General features: G+C 40.9%; 1 protein-coding gene across 9 annotated transcripts in view; it reads left to right on the forward strand.

Moving 5' to 3' along the window:
• The window catches only part of csmd3b (CUB and Sushi multiple domains 3b), a 376450-nt gene that overhangs the window by 331603 nt on the left and 27323 nt on the right, over positions 1-17524 (forward strand). For 5 of the 9 annotated variants that reach the window (XM_030411810.1, XM_030411814.1, XM_030411815.1 and 2 more), the window contains 10 exons: positions 6-194; positions 441-599; positions 2525-2713; positions 4026-4211; positions 4399-4593; positions 5188-5361; positions 7799-7972; positions 14379-14564; positions 15358-15543; positions 16939-17112. In XM_030411810.1, the coding sequence (XP_030267670.1) occupies positions 6-194; positions 441-599; positions 2525-2713; positions 4026-4211; positions 4399-4593; positions 5188-5361; positions 7799-7972; positions 14379-14564; positions 15358-15543; positions 16939-17112 (1812 nt within the window). The remainder of the gene's footprint in view (positions 1-5; positions 195-440; positions 600-2524; positions 2714-4025; positions 4212-4398; positions 4594-5187; positions 5362-7798; positions 7973-14378; positions 14565-15357; positions 15544-16938; positions 17113-17524) is intronic. The other 4 variants (XM_030411813.1, XM_030411819.1, XM_030411811.1 and 1 more) reach the window with 3 other exon arrangements.

The raw sequence follows: 17524 nt of genomic DNA on the forward strand, positions 1-17524 counted from the left end.
CGCAGTCCAATGTCCCGCGCATGATGTGCGATACGACTCGTCAGGTGTCATCCTGAGCCCCGGTTGGCCAGAGAGCTACCCTAACCTCCAGATGTGTTCCTGGAGTGTGACAGTAGAGAAAGGATACAACGTCACCATCACGTTTGAAAGTTTCCACACGGAGAGAGAGTTTGATGTGTTGGAGATTTTTGATGGTAAAAAATCACTAAAAAAAACTACACACCCCAAAGCACAACACTGACATACGGTATCGTAAGATTTCAGCTAAGAAGTCCAGTATTTTTTTTTTTATTGCGCGCTCACACACATACACACACACACACACACACACACACACACACATACTCGGCCACACTTTCTTTCTCAAAGGTACCAAAGGTGTATCTTTCTTTTTCTCACCTTTCCTGCTTTTCCTCTCCTTTTTTCATGATCTCTCTCAGGTTCGACACCCAACAGTCAAATCCTGGCGACGCTGAGCGGCGACTTGCCAACGCCCTTTAACATCACAACCTCTGGCCACCAGTTCCTTGTCCGCTGGTCCTCAGATCACGGCACGAACAAGAAAGGCTTCAAAATTCGCTATGTTGGTGAGTACCAAAGTATGTATCCCAACTTTACTTTACTACTACTTTATATCTTAATACTGCATGGAAATAAGGACAGAAGTAGACCGAGACAGACAGAAAGACAGAGGGACAAGAGCCCTAAGTTGTGTCAGCAAATCAATCACAATTTGTTCAACGTATATGAAATCCTGCAGGGAGAATAGAGAATATAGAAGAAAGTGTATAAAAAGTTTTTTTTTTTTCTTCATATTCTGCTCACTTTCTGACCTCACTTCTGTCTGTCTCCTAAAGCAGTTTCCTTTATTGCGTTACGGGGTTAGTTTTGAACTTTTATCATTCAAGCGCGGCTTGATGAGCACAGCTGCTGTTTACAGCAATCTTTACTGTACATCTCCACAGTCTTGCACCTGGGCCAGCTAAGTATAACCTGAGACTGTTGGGCATTAAGCACTTGGGTAATGAGCCTTGAGTGCTTCATTCAAGGGCATTCCTTGACATTTAAGGAGAAGAGGAGACTATTACCTGTTTAGTTTGCTTTTCCACTTCATCCAGTCTAGTGAGGAGCCTGCTTCTTTAACCTTTAAAACACTACTGTTCTGTATGATGAATTATACGCTCAATAATAACATAAAAGCCTCCCGGGACACTCGCATTCAGTAACCTTCTTTTGTAGCGGTGATTAATGTGAGCATTTGCAAGAGTTGTAAGACACGTGTTGTAAGCCTACAAATGTCATGGTTCAACTTCATTAATGATGTTTGTTAGTTTTTTGTTTTGTTTTTACTTGCATAATCAGACATATATATGACACAGTCCTCCTGCCACCACTGTGAGAAAACAATGGTGCTTAGCTCTTTTTATTACCAGGCAAATATTTAACTCTCACAATGTCATGAAAGTCTTCTCAATGTTCAGGCATATCAACTTATTTTAAGGGTAAACTTTGTCTTTATACTTATATAGTATATTAGATGGGTTAGTGGTTCATTGTGACAACAAAAAAGAAGAAAAAACACTTAAAAATACCACATGGGAAAGTCCCTGCATTAATGGCTTGTCAGCCAACTGCTCCGCTTATGTTCTGGTTCAGTGACACTAGCGCTTTCTGTGGTCATCAACTTTTAGTGCTTTTTAGAAATGAGCTTGTCAGAGAACTTTAATTGGTAGTCACGGACAAACTGTCCAAAACATTGCTGAAATTGCTGTGTATTTTCGACACAAGTTTGTGATACTGGACCAGAGGCAGACCAGAGGGACATACGATACAGGCTTATTACGAATATGTAAGAACTTTTTTGGTGGAGGTGGGGGCATTATCCAATCACAGACAAATAGAAAACTGGAAACCTACACAAGATGTGACATCATTGTGCAAGGGCCTACAGTATATCTACTGCCATAGAGACAGACAGAGATGTCTGCATGCTCACAGTCTATAAATAACAGACCTAGAAACTTAGATGAAGCTAAACTCGTTGCTCGCTGGCGGCTGCAGCAGGACCCCTTGTGTTACCTGCAGCTGTCCGTATGGCCTGGAGTAAAATATTAATGTTTCTAGGTGTATGAATATTTCATAAAATTGCACAAAGCCATTGATGACTTTGATGGTAGTGTGTCTGGTAATGGCTGCATGTCTACTGTGACTCTTCTCATTGATTGTTCAACCCAAAAGCTCTGCAGAGAGACACTTATTGTTGATGGTATTTAGCATTCATACATCGTTTCAGACAGATCTTAACTGGCCAAAACACTCGGATTGTAAGACATGTCAGAGAGATAATAACTGCTATTGTAATTAACATTTCTGCTCACAAAAATATTTTGGTCAGTAAAAGTGTTAACTTGATGATTACTGTCGATGTTACTCAACGTCTTAATGGCAGCAAACCAACACATGTGAAGCCGTTTCAATTCTGAGTTTGTATTTTCCACTTCCAATTTTGTTTCCTCCTCTCCAGCCCTGTACTGCTCGACCCCGGACTCCCCGCTTCACGGCTCCATCTCCTCTCAGAGCGGCGGCCACGTCAACAGCGTGGTGCGCTGGGCTTGCGATCGCGGCTACCGCCTCATAGGGAACGCCACAGCCACCTGCCGCCGCACGTCGCTCGGCTACCACGCGTGGGACTCTCCTGTACCTGCGTGTCAAGGTGCGATGGCTCATTATCCTCTCAATATGACACATTAAGGAGACCTTTCAAAGGGCCTTCTGTTCTCAGCAATGATTTTCTCCCAATGTTTAATGTATGTTTCCTTGACTAACTATGCTAATTTCACCTATCTACAGCTTATTATCTAATGTTATACTTCTTGAAACCTACGCCCTCAAATTTTTCAGCAAATCACAATGGCTAAACAGATCTTTCAAACTGCATTACAAACATCCATCTACCTTTGTTCTCCTATGAACTGTGAGGATAGCTCTTACTAATCTCTTAAAATGTCCCCTTGCATTAAGAGAAACACATGTCTCAGAACATTGGACCCTGGGAACATATGGATGAAGCCAGTTGTCTATACTTCAGGCTAAACTACATTTTCTGTATCTGCTGTTCATGAATATAAAACAACATTATTCATATTTATATTTTTTTAGAATTCTGAGCTTAAAAAAAAACAAGTGTGCACTTTTAGCCAAACCACTGAGAAATGTAGTTTGTAAAGATCATGTTAGCTAGCTTTGATGATGATACATGTGATCAGTGTTGAAACATAAGAAATTGATACATCATTGAAATGTATACATCAGACACTATTCAGATTAGCTAGCTGTAACAGTGACATGCAGTTGAATGCTAATACAGCTAATAGCCTCTTAAAGCAATTTCGTCAGCTAAATTAATTGGACAATCGGTGAAGTTCAATGCAAACCCGCTTTGTGGCTACTGTTGCTAACGCCGATAGAACCTGCTTTCTTTCTCTTCCCATCTCTTTATGTATGTATTTTAGATTAGAGTATAGCCCAGGACAGTATTTTTCACAAAGACTGATCTTTAGCTTACACCTGCTAGTGTCTAATCCCACACTTCAAATAACCGGAGGAAGGCACAGCCCGGAGCTGGTATTGATAGAAAGTCAAATGAAGGATGTATAGCAGATTGTCGACACTGTGTAATTACACGGTGCGGCGCTCTACAAACCAGTCTATTTAAAACCACTGTGGACTGTTGAGCAGCATGCTCAGCAAAGATGGATGTATTTTGTTAGAACTGATTGGAAGCGGAGATCAAGCATCTCTTGATTGTGTATTTTTAGTTTGATAGCTTCATTGAAGAATATATGCCAGCTTGTTTGCCAATATATAATACAGTGTGGCGGCTTGCCCCCCCCCCCTGAAAACATCTAACACAAAAACCACATCAAACCTTACCTCCATGACAGACATAAGTGTGCATTGGTGCTTCTGTGTGTGTCTGCCTGCATGCTGTCTTCTTAAACAGTGTGTATCTGTCCTCCCCCTAGCTGTCTCATGCGGAGCACCCAAGGCTCCTATAAACGGCGGCGTTTTAACAGCTGACTACTCCGTCGGAACAAGAGTTTCCTATTTTTGTAACGATGGGTACAGACTGTCCAGTAAAGAGCTGACGTCAGCCATCTGTCAGCCTGATGGGACGTGGAGCAACCACAACAAGATACCACGATGTTCTGGTTTGTAACATCAGCCATAGTGTATTAAAACCAAACCTGATTGTGTTGCTGGTGTTGACTTACTTAATTGTAAAAAAAAAAAAAAAAAAAAAAATTCAAACACTCTACAACAACAAGAAGACTTAAAAAATATACATTGTTCAAGCAATGAAAATTAACTAGCCATCTCTTTCTCTTCTCTCTGTAGTGGTGGTTTGTCCCAGCATCGGCTCGTTTTCTCTAGAGCACGGCCGCTGGAGGATCGTCAACGGCTCACACTACGAGTACAGAACTCGCATTGTGTTCACCTGCGACCCGGGATACTACAGACTAGGCCCTGCCCACATCCAGTGCTTAGCCAATGGCATGTGGAGCTGGAGAAACGAGAGACCACACTGCCAAGGTGAGAAGATTTCTGCATAATGTTGCTTTATAGAATGAACGCAAACATACTTTAAGTGACAGTGCCTGTCTTGTGCACAAAAAGGAATTGGCTGTGAAAGGTTGACATTTTAAATTCCCTGTTTTCCAATACTAGTTGTGTGTGCTTAATTAGGTTCATGTTCAATTAATTATTTGAATTTGAATAATTTTTACTTTTTTATTGAGTTATTTTTACAAAGGAAAACATTTTGTTCATCTAATCCCTTCTCTAACCTCACAGAGCTTGCTGACATTTTTCTCATCTTCTATTTTTCTTCTGGGTAACCCTTGACATTTTGAGTCAATGCTATTTTCTTTTTTAAGAATTCTGTGACATTTAAAAATGTACTGTTATTTTCTTCACTGGTAATTTCTGAGTCTACAGAAGGGAAAAAAAACAAAAAAAATAGCTTGGCCACAAAATTTGTGTGTTCAACACCCGACCATCATTGGCAAGCAATCTTCACTGAAACCAGTGAGCTCTACCAGCAAGTCAAATTAACTTGCCATTAACTTGGCTCTAAATTGGTGCACAACTGCTTTTAAAGTGCTGGTGTCTGGCTGTGTGTTCCAGTTATATCCTGCGGTGAGCTGCCATCGCCACCCAATGGGAAGAAGATTGGTACTCAGACAACATTTGGAGCTACAGCCATCTTTACCTGCGATGCTGGCTTCATGCTGGTTGGGTCAGTTGTCAGAGAGTGCCTGTCATCTGGGCTTTGGAGTGGAACGGAAACACGGTGTTTAGGTACGTAACTACTAGAGCTAGTACTGTATTCAAACATATAGCAGTATGTTGAGATATGTTACAGTGACCATTTGAAAGAGAGTTTTAAATATGTAATTCAAGACAATCTAATGAGGACAGGTATCAGAGATGCATACTGTTTGTGCCCTACACCTCTCTTCTGGCTGCCCAGCTGCTTTCCTCTGCCCCCGTCCACCCTCGCAGCAAGACTAACATAAGCGAGCTTCTGCTGTGCTTCCAGTTTTTTATTTATTTTTTATTTATTTATTTATAAAGCCAGGAAAAAGCAGCTACTTTCTTCTGTCAGTGCGCCAGCCAGAGGTAACAGATGTTATGACACGGTGCTGTCACTTCTCCATGAATCCTCAGTCGAAACATCGCTTCCCAGAATACTTCACAGGGTGAGGGGGATATGAGATGCAATAAGTTCAATGGAACTTAACCTAGACTGATGAGGAGGCATCATTCTGTCAAAAGTAAATAAATTGAGCTCTAAAAAGTGCTATAAACAGCATTTTTTATTCAATAACTTTTCTTATTATCCTTCAAAACAAAGTAGCTTTGCTGTGCTTGTATTGCTTATTTAAAATGTAAGCCTGTGCACTTATTTTGCTTCCAGTCATCTTGGTAATTAAAGCTGATTTTGTAAAATGATCCCCAAATCATTAAACAAATTAATAAAGACACTTTGAAAAAAAAAAAAAAAAAAATGCACAAAAGACATGGAAGCTCACGTTTGTAATTTGCAAACCAAAAGTCTTACATTTCATGGTTTGAAATGACTTTATTTATTTACTTTACTTTACTTTACTTTATATACTTTATTATTATTTCCCTGCACCTCCAACTCAAACAGGGCAGATCAGAGCATTTTACTTGGTTACATTTATTGATGATTATTGTAGGAACTTTGATAGCGTGTGGGAACTTGCTGAGTATAAGTTGGCCCCTGTATGGGTACTGACCCATGTCCTCTCTCCAAAACATTTCACACACACACTTTCTGCAACATGTTCAAGAAAGTAAAGTGTTGCTCACTTGAGCTTTGCCCTTTTACTCCAGTAATCAACACTTCAAAGACAATGTGAAAAAATGACAAAGGTGTACCCGGCAACCTTTTCTCTTCCCGTTCTCCCCCACTTCCCTTGCTGTCTGTGAAATCGTTAGCATTTGCTGACATCAGGGACACAGTGCAGGTTTTATCTACTGTAAAGAATAAAATCAATATCCAATCCAAACTCTCTCAGAGCAGAAAATACACATTTCCTATCTGCTTAGTGAAACGCTTTTTAAAACGTCTTGCATTAGCACTGTGCATCAGTCAGACCTCTGAGGATTGGTATGGTCACAGAGTAAAGAGGCCCGCAAATCTTTAAGCAGCTACCAGTTAAAATCTAATTTTTTAAGTAGACATTTTCTTTGTTTCAAAATTAAGACGCTTTTGGAAGTATTGTCAAGAGCAGTGACACAGCTGTGAAAATGTTGTCGAGGGCAACTGACCATCTGAGCCCTCACCATAAATAGGTGATCCAATTTATGACAGCGGCTGATATCTTGTGAAGACGGAGTTCTTGTTCAGCTCCCACTGTGACATTTCTCATAATAAAGAGTAAACCAGGTTTCAAGCTGCAATTGCCTTCTTTTACAGGCTTGCAAAAGGTTTCAGCAGATGTTTAAAATTTTAGTGCCCCCACAGAGAGGCAGCAAACTGTCTCCTTATCCAGGAAGGTGCACCAGCCCTCAGGGTTTGATTAAAACTCCCAGGCCTGATTAAATGTTACTGTTTTGCCAATTTTGTTTTTCTATCCCTGAAAATAACCCAGGGAACACATCTCCGGGTACCATGCGACACGCAACTTTTAGATATTTGAATGTCTGGTCAAGACAAAAGAAAGTAAAAGCAAGCAAATAAAATGATCAAAAGCAAAACAAGATGTGTTTGTAAAATGATATAGTATATATAATAGTTAATACAGGTAGTGCTCGTGTTCACTGATCTGTTTCTTAGTAAATATAGGAGAGCTGTGACCTCTACATGTTATAGATACAAGAGAAGTTTAGATAATAAACATTGGAATGAAAGATTGAGCAGTGTTGGGCAAGATGCTTTGAATACTATATTTTGCTCGGTCAATAATCAAAGCAGTGAAGAACAGGTTTATTGTGGTTTATTACAAATCCAGTGGTCGGCGATACTGTGTAGCCAAGAACGCAACCGATGCAGCATTTTTGGGGCCGATGCCAACAGTTTTCATGTCTGCACGTATTGGACAACATATACACCATTACAATGTTATCTGTGAGGGGCTGATAAAATCAGCCAACTCCAGAATGAATATTTTGAATAGTATCTTTACAGCAACATTTCTGAGTTCCAGTTCACAAGTTGACACCATTACCTGCAGTCTCCTGAGTGGCCTGTGTCTCTGTCTTTCAGCCGGTCACTGTGGAATCCCAGAGGGCATTGTGAACGGCCAGGTGATAGGGGAGAACTTTGGATACCGTGATACGGTTGTGTATCAGTGTCTGCCCGGCTTTCGGCTAATAGGCTCATCGGTTCGGATCTGTCTCCAAGACAACCAGTGGTCCGGACAGCTGCCTGTCTGTATATGTGAGTAAAATAACACAAAAGCACCCAGTTACAGTATTTTCACATACTGTACACACCCACATACAGACTGCATAAGTCTTTACACATTATGTGTATAAGTTGCAGAAACAGGATGACTCAAACTTTGTGCCACAACACACTCGGCTTATCTCTTTACTTATATCTAACGATCTGCTTTTTCAGGGGGAAAAAAAGGCAAGACTAGTTTTCCATGTTATGTGCATTTGTATGCATGTATGCAGATGAAAAACGGTAAATGCAAATGTGTTGTGTCAAACTGTCTCTAGAGGAGGCTTGACGGTATGTTTTGATACCCTTAATTTTTTGCTACATACCAAATATAGATATTGAAGTCTTTTCGAATTGAGGCAATTCAAGTCTAAGGTTTTGATGAAGTTCTCAGCATTTTCATTTTAATTTTGGATAGTTTATTGGCCTGAGGAGTTGAAGAATCAATATCATACATCCTACAAATCCCTTTGAAAGCATACTAATGAAAACAGGCCTTGTGTTTGACAAATTAAGATATGTTTGATACACTATTTGTAAGGCCTTTTGAGGGAAACCCTGACTCCAGCGAAAAAAGAAGAAATTGGCCTTGGCAACTTAAAAAACACCTCAAGTACACAAGTACACAGCTCCTCAAAGTAGGAACTGGAATTTAAACAGGAGAGAACCCTCTTCAGTGACTGATACTTTAATTAAATAAACTCTCTTCATTTTCAAGACTGAATAAACAAACTGAAGTAAAAGGACAACACAATTTCATACTGTTTGACTTTGTTTATATTTGGCGGACCCTGCCACCTGTCTAGCTTCGAACAGTGTTCTGGGGACCTTTATTTTCCAGAACAGCTTGTTTATTCAGTTAGGGAAAATATAAATTCATGTCAGACTTTATATTATTACCTTAATAAAATTGTGAATTTCTTCTCCAAAACTACATAATTCCCCTTTAATGTGGTTATGATCGATATCGCAGGAGTGCATCAAATAGATATTTACTAACTGCCCTAAGATTAGGAAAGAAATGGCGGTGGTGGCGCACATTGATGGAAAGTGGCAAAAATCATCCATCACAGCAGGATGATGAAGACTTGCTGATGGGAATTAATCCAATCAAGTGTGCAGTCTTGAATGTGATGTGATTCAGCACATGATTAAAAACACCTGAAGTCACAGCTTTGTAATGGTTCAGTGATGAAGAAAACTATCCAGTGGGGTTTATGCATTGTTCTTTTCATAAGAAGTCCTTAATTCAGTCAGAAATTGATTTCTGTCTTTTTTAATAGTTTGGACTCACAGTGTTAACTTTACAACTGCATTTTTAACATTGAATTAGATTTGAAGTAAGAGTTCCTTATCACTGTGCACCTGCAGCATATGACATTGTGTTGCAGAATGTCACTTAAATGGACAAGGTAATGTATTACTTACCCTCCTTTTTTTCTCACTTTTGATTAGAATATTACTCAACCAATTTATCATTGCATGCCTATGGCATTAACAGACTCAAGCTAAAGTAAAAAACAAAACAAAAAGAAAAAATAAGTATCTAAGTAAATGCATCCAAACCTATGATATCAACCTTTTTTTAAGCCTATTATTATCCTTTTCTTCCCATAATGTTATCCACAATGCAACTCGACCACTAACAGTCAACATTGTGTTATGCTAGCAGTGGTTGATGTAGCTGCGAGCTGCTAGCCCGAGGACAGAGATGAGGAGTGGCGACAGAGCTGTGGTACACTCGCATCTTCCTCACGCCACATCTCACATTATTTTTTGCATTTTTCAAAATTTGTAGTCATCAGACCCATTCAACATGGTCTCAAGTGACATCACTTGAGGCCATTCATCAGATTTTGTTGCTTCCCCTGGAGGCACCAAGTCTTTATATAACTTCTTTCATGAGGCCAGTAATACTCTCCAAGACCTGTAAACAGACACTTATGTGTCAAATCAGTGGAAATTCCCTTTAATGGGAATGTTTTGAGTTGTGTTTGCCACCTGACGACCTCTCCCTCTATAAAGTGAGATGTTAGCTTCTGCTGACAGAAACCGATCAGAAGCTATGAGCCTCTAATAATCAGTAACAACAGTGTAGCCACCCTGAACATTGTTTATGAACAAAGCACCGCAGTGTTCACCAAGGAAGTTTGTCTGGTAGCTGATAAAACCCACTAAACTTCCATTCAAGGATGGAAAAGTCCAAATAAGAAAAAAAGGAAAATAAAACCATTTAGAATAAAGCACTTGTTTAAGAGTGATAAATCCAGCATACAGTTTGTATTTTGAGAATATCTCTTTCTTGATGAATTCACCCAAATAATCCTGAGCTTTTGCAGATTCACACCAGCAGTCTTATATAAAGGACCAGAGGGCCAAACTGCCAGTATGGTCTGAAGGAGACAAATAAATGGGCCTGAGGATGAAATAGAAGGTTCTGACATGTCCCGGCCACTGTGAAAATCTTCTAAAATTGGTCACTGGCTGTGAGCGTCACAAATGTTTTTAGGCAGCAACTGGGCACAGTTAAGGTGGTGATGATGGCTGCCATATCAAGCCAACTCTACAGATGCCTTTTCCCAAAGAGACAGCCAGCCTGTGTGTTTTCTAAATTAGAACCATATTCAAGATGCTGATGGTGACGTAGTGCCCACATTTCTGGAGCAGAAGGTGCATGGAAAGTGTTTTTTCACTGCGGACACTTAAACAAGAAAGGCTCCATATACGGCATATATATCAGACAGTATGTTTGTGTGTTGGGATATTGCATGCAGTCATGTCTGTGCGGTCGGAAGAGTCTGTATATCCATTTGTATATCCGGTGTTTCTTTGCTATGCAGTTTTATTGGAGTTATTCATGCAGGAGTTATTGAGGGAAATCATTTTACAGCCCGAATTATACTGTAATTATGGAGATGAGAGGCTCTTGTTTAGAGACACAAAAGCAAAATGATGATGAGACTGTTTGCGTGCGCTTGTGTGTGTGTGTAGCTGTAGGGCATGCTGATGGTGTCAGATAAATTTGTATCTTAGGCATACAAACAAACTTCTGAATTCTCACTGATGAAATGAAAAAAAGGAGACCTTGGCTTCTTCCCTTTCCCTCCTCTCTAGTCTTGATCCCCCCCCTCCTCTGCTCTCCTCACCTCAGTTGTTATTTTACACCTTTCTCCTCCTCCTCTAGCGACCTCCCTCCTGCTCTAATCTTTGTTTTTTCTCCTCTTCCCTTGCTAACTTTTCCACCCACCTAATCTGCTTTTCTTGTTTTATTTCCTCTCCTCTTTTCTCCGCTCCTCACCTCGTCTCTGCTCTCCTCCCTTCTCCTCCTCCTCCTCTTAAAGCACCAATTTAAAGGGGGAGAGCTTGAGAGGCAGATGAGAGAGGGGCTGGCAGTAACAGTAACCTGACTGTTTACGCAGACATCAAAACACTGTCGTCAGCACAGGGAGGATGAGGGACACACACAAACTTCTCAGCAGCCGTGGTGAATGAAGTTAACAAGATGAATAGTTAAGATGCGCAATGGCAAACGGAGGACACTCGGTGCTAACAGTGAAGATGGCGAGATGTAGGCTAATACTTCCAAAATAATAACCTCAAATTAGGATACCAGCTATGGTTCCTTGGTTATTAGACATTCTCATAGGTATTTATGAATGGCTGTAGCAAAAACATAGATATTCAGCACAAATCTGTGCTTCTTGTGGTTTCCTGGATGGAGAACTACACGACCTCTGATTTTCATGTCTGGTTTAAATCATAGGTTTTTCTGGCTTTCATATCGGGAAGAAGTCATACTGGATTGGATTTGGGTCATTTAATGTGAGATGAAAGAGTAATGGGCGACGCAAAGCCAAAACATTTATCTAAATTATGTCAGCGGTCAGCTGCATCTATGTGGCACTGACTGCTAAAAAACACTGCAGCCCTGCCCGGAGGGAGCGACTGCAGAAACATTCACCACAGATACAGAAACAACTAAATCATGCTGCAAATAACTCCATATTAAGTATATCAACATGAAACAGAACTGCAATGACCAGTCAGTACGGTAAAAATGTGATGTGAAAAACTCTCCAGTTTTGACTGTGACCATGCAAAAATGAACGCTGCAGAGGTGGCAGTTTCACACACATTCTTTACTCAAGTAGATGTAAAGTAATGTTCTAGTGAATGTAGACGCACTGATTTAACTTCTTTAGTCAAGTAACAGAAAGTACAGGCTCTGAAATGTACTCAAAGTATAAAAGATAATGATACTGATAAGTCGAAATCATTCTTGTGATGTTGGGAAGGTGGCATGCAATTACGCAAAATAGATGTAAAAAAAGATAATTACCCTCAAATGCATTAAAACTAAAGCAATTAGCCTGTTTTGAAAATGTAAGGAGTAGAAAGTGCAGCTATTTGTGTTAAAATGTAGGAAGTAAAAGTACCTGAAAATTCGACTGAAGTGCAGTAACAAAGTAAACTTTATTTATTTAACACCAGCAACAATGGATTCTCTGGATTGATAGATCAGGCACCCAAGCCAAAGCATCAGTACTGACAAGCTGGGAATCAGACTGGACAGTCGACTATCCTACAAATTAGACCTTTAATGACCTCTTTATGAAGTCAGACAGCCAACCACATGATAGTTTATTGTAATGTTCGCACATAAAGCTAAATAGTTTAATTATGTTTGATAATAACGCCTGCTGTCCTGTGTTTATGACCAGTTATGTCTTCTTGGTTAATGTCAAGTCAACAGAACTAATATATTAAATATATTCATATTTATCAGTATAAACAAATAATGCTTAATGACAACATAAATATTCATAATGACATGGTTATTGGTCATTTCAGTCTTAAGGCCCCCACACACCGCCGAGACGTCCAACTGCCTTATCCGACCACTCTCCGACCACTCTGTTGCCTCTTGTCTGACCCGTTCGGCAGAAAAGTTGCATTGAACACACCGCTTCGACGTACTGCCTACTCCACAGTAGCGTGTACGTTCTGCGCTTGCGCGAGATGCAATAAGCGGGTGGCGCTTGTGTTGTGAGTTGTAAACGAGAGGCTTGTGCACGCAACTCTCTTTACTTTCGATCAAAACGAAACTTAACTATTTCCGATAAAAACAGCTGCATACTAAACAAGCAGCGAGGCATTACCAGACGAACAAGAATTAATTCGTCCTGAACGGACATAACAACTAGTCTCGTGCCAGTACTGCAAAACATGAAAACGGGGAATGACGGAACGGAGTACATAGAGAAACAAAGCGCACACAGTATTCCGCCCCTCCCACACACCGCGCTGATTCGCCAGCACAACGCCAATCAGAACGGCCATTCAGCTGGCACACAACCAATCAGAGAATCCAATGGCTCAGACGTCCGACGGCCCTCCTCCTCAGACTTCGCATGCTCAGTCGGATCCGACAACGTCCGCGCGGCTCCGAAAGCTTCCGACGGAGCTGAACACACCAAACATATGTGTTCCCGACCTCGTCCGAGTCTCTCCAAAAGCTTCAGACGTCCAACGGTTGGGCCAGTGTGTTCCTACCTTTAAACATAACCCTTCATATTAAATGTTAAGGCCTATTCTTTTGTGCCGCCGATCTCTTTCTAAGTCCAAAAACTTTTACATGAGACATGCTGTCGCACCGGGGGACATCTTGCTTTCGCTGAACGTGGGCACTGTAATTCATCCTAACTCAATCCCAGAAACTCACCGCCCTGCTGCCGTAAATACTAGCGCACCAAATGTGTATTAATATGCTTCTGAAACTGCCTCAAATACTCAAGTTTGAATAATATTTAATAAAACTTGCAGTGCCCAGCTGCTTTATTAAATTACTTTGCTGGATGAAAAATGAAGCGATATATTTCTGACCCTTTTTTTTTTTTAGATTTATATCCTCAATATGAACAGATGGGCTTGGAGCTGAATGCCACAGATGGGATATGGGAGTCAGACAGTACTAAGAAACGGACTAACGCTCTGTTCACGCATGCAGTCTCAGAAGTAGCAGGCTCTCTGTCGCCTCTCACGAGCCTGAAGCCCGCGGATGTGTTTAAATAACTTTCACATTCAGCTGTGGTTGGACAGTAACTTCCTACCGTTGCTATGCTGCACCAGCACACATCTACCTGGTTTATTTTTTCCAAGCATTGCATCGTCTTCTGTTTCTTTTGTTTGAAGTGCTGTGAAAAAGTCGAAGCTATAGTCAGTTGCTGATGGCTGTGAGTGTACAATATTTGGTAGCGGACGGTGACACATTGTTGGTTTCTCTCATTTAATGCAATTTAGTGTTTAACATTAAAGTAATGTGTTTTCCGCAATCTCAAGTAGATTCTTAAATAATGTCAAAGGAGATCAACATGTTTCCACACTGTCTTCCCTACAGCGATCAGCTGTGGCCATCCAGGAAGTCCCATATACGGACGTACGGTGGGAAACGGCTTCAACCTCAACGATGTGGTCAGCTTTGTTTGTAATCGGGGTTATGAAATGGAGGGGCCTGCACGTGCTCAGTGTCAGGCCAACCGCCAATGGAGCCACCCGCCCCCAACGTGTAAAGGTGGGGAGAAAAGTTAAGTGTATTCACCCCTAACCTTATTTATCCCAACCTTTAAAACCACCTTTTTTTTCTTTTAATCTATACAGCCTTTACATAAAAGCAACCATACCTTTTCACTTCTACCCTTTCCATCTCAACATTGATTCTACCTCCAACTTTACTCAACTTAAACATCTCTGCCATCATAATCCTGAAACTCTTTTTCACGTAGACCAACTAAAAAGATACTTTTCTTTTTAAAAAGTCCCAATTTGACTTAATCTATTGAAGTTTTGAGGTAGATTTAATTCTCTACATCCCTCCCACCCTCTCCTGGCTCCAGCCTCGTGAGTGAAAACTTTTTGTTTTCAGTGAAACGTAAATTTCAAGCGTTAAATGGTCTCCAGTGATAAAAGCAACAAGAGTAGCTTTGCTCAGTTTGTACATAATCAATAGGCGTTTTGCCCAGTTTACAGAGTGGAGTGCCAGTAAAATGTGTAAAATCTAAAAAAAAAATGCAGACAATGTATCACACTGCGCGGGGCTGGAATCCTGGAAACACAAGCATAACTTCATTACATCATCATTTCAATCCTTTTAAACACCAGCTCTATTCAGTTCTTCCTTTTTCACCACAACCTCCTTATATGCCCTTTATTATTTTATACAGAGCTGTATTCCCAGAGCAAAACACTGGGAAAAGTAAGAGGGGGGAGAGAAGTGACCCTCTCTGGTTCATGCCAAATAACACATACATTTTCTATATCTCTTTGTGTATTTGTGTGTGTGTGTGTGTATGTCCGTCTCTGTGTCTCTCTGTGTATAGTGGTCAATTGCTCCGATCCAGGTATCCCAGCCAACTCTATCCGACAGAGTAAAATAGAGCATGGCAACTTTACCTTTGGCACCGTGGTGTTCTACGACTGTAACCCAGGCTATTACCTGTTTGGATCACCTGTACTGACCTGCCAACCTACTGGACAGTGGGACAAACCTCTACCGGAATGTATAGGTTAGTTTGATCCTTCTGTTTCTGTCTTTCAAGCCTGACAGTGAAGCGGTCAGAGGATGGTGGAACTGATTGGATTGATGAAACCTTTACTTTTGCACATATGTTTACAGTGATAATAGCTGTAAAGTTATCTCTTGAACCACTTGAATGGCATCTTGAACTCAGACAGAGGAGGTAAAAAAGCTGGCTAAAAATGTTCAGCTGATGAACGTCAGCAAAATTCATCAAGCGAACTAGGTACTAGCTAAATTAGCTCAGCTGGCATAGCATAGTGCATAGGTGTTTAGCTGAGAACTCGAGCCCACTTTAAATGTGTCTGTTCACTCATTGAAAACAAGAAATCTGTCAAATAAGACTAAAATATGCAGTCGATGGCAGCAAACAAGGTATCATGCTAAAAAAGCTCAGTGTTGTCACCAGCTGGTGTTAAGGAAACAGCGCCCGTCTCTGTTTCCATGCACACATTGTTTTATTTCAGTGTACAGTAGGGGTGTGTCATATTCTTTCAAAAAGGGAGCCACTTCAGTTTTGTGGAAGTGGTTCGGTCACACCAACCATGTTTTATGCGCAAGGCGACTGTGAGAACAAAACTCACGTTACCACCTCAAACAGAAGCAACATTGGTGATTTTGCCAATCACAAACATAAAGATAGGGTTAGGATTAGATGGACAACGTCTTGCGCTTATTTGCTATCCATGACTTCACTTCACCATCCTAGGAAAAAAAATAATAAGCTCGGTTGAGACTGGGGAAAGCCAAAAATCCCCTGAGGAAAGCTCAAAAGCTCTTCTGAGTTGTAAACCAGAGGTTTTTTTTTCAGTATTTTGTCATATCCTCAAAAAAGTATTGGATATTCAGGGCCATATCACCTACCTCTAAGGTAGAGCTAGCAAGTCCAAGTTATACAAATATAATGAGGAGAAATGTAAGATCAGCATGAGTTTTTATGCTTGGCTTCGTTGCAAGAGATAAAGTTTTTAGGATAAGTAACTACTCAAGGTGTTCCACAAATATCAAAATGTCATCTGTAAACCTACAAACTACTGTTATTACCAAATGATGTATTCAATCAGACACAAAGTAGGTAGTAAGCTGTCTAGCTACATGCTGTCTCTGGGTTGCAGCTCACGTTAGAGCAGATGTTTTATTCATTCATGAGTGCCATAAATTTCAGAAAGCAGTGTGTCCGTCTCTTTCCTCCATCTGTCTCACTACCCCTTAATCCTACACATATCTTTTGGTTTCTGAATCTGTGCCTCTGTTTCTTGACAGGGGTCTCTGCAGCTTTTCTCTCAAAGCTGTGTTGAGTTGAAACAAGCTGTCTATTCTTACTTCATCTTTCTCTCTCTCTCTCCCTCTCTCTCTCTCTCTCTCTCTCTCTCTGGGTCTCTAGTTGTAGATTGTGGTCATCCCGGCTCACCCCCTAACGGTGTGCTGAGTGGAGATAAGTTTACATTTGGTTCAACGGCTCGATACTCCTGTCTGGGCGGAAGACAGCTGAAAGGAGAATCGTCCAGGACTTGTCAGCTCAATGGGATCTGGAGTGCCCCCATGCCCTTCTGCTCTGGTAACCATTTTGACCTCTATTGAATAAACAGTAGACCCAATCTGTAAGAGTAATAGATAGATAGGAGTTGTAGATGAAAGGCGAGATGTACAAAGCATGGAGACCTTACAGAGTGTATACTCGGAGCACTCCATAGCTTTTGCATCTCGCACGCCCCCATTTTGAACCCTTTTGCACTCGGTCAAAGGGATAATAGGAGGGGTGGATGGAGAGATAGGAGAACACTTCAGTATCCGTCTGTTAAAAGGGCTGAGGAGCACAACCTCCCCTACAACCACACACGCAAACACCTCAGCCCCGAACCCTTAACCATGTGCATTCTTTTGTTTTGGCTATGTTATGTCAATGTAATTCATGAACCTATTTTTAAGGTGTAATTTCACACAGCGTGAGGCTTTTTTTCTCGTGATTG

This window comes from Sparus aurata, chromosome 3, assembly GCF_900880675.1.
Source record: "Sparus aurata chromosome 3, fSpaAur1.1, whole genome shotgun sequence".
In the NCBI taxonomy this organism is placed as follows: domain Eukaryota; kingdom Metazoa; phylum Chordata; class Actinopteri; order Spariformes; family Sparidae; genus Sparus; species Sparus aurata.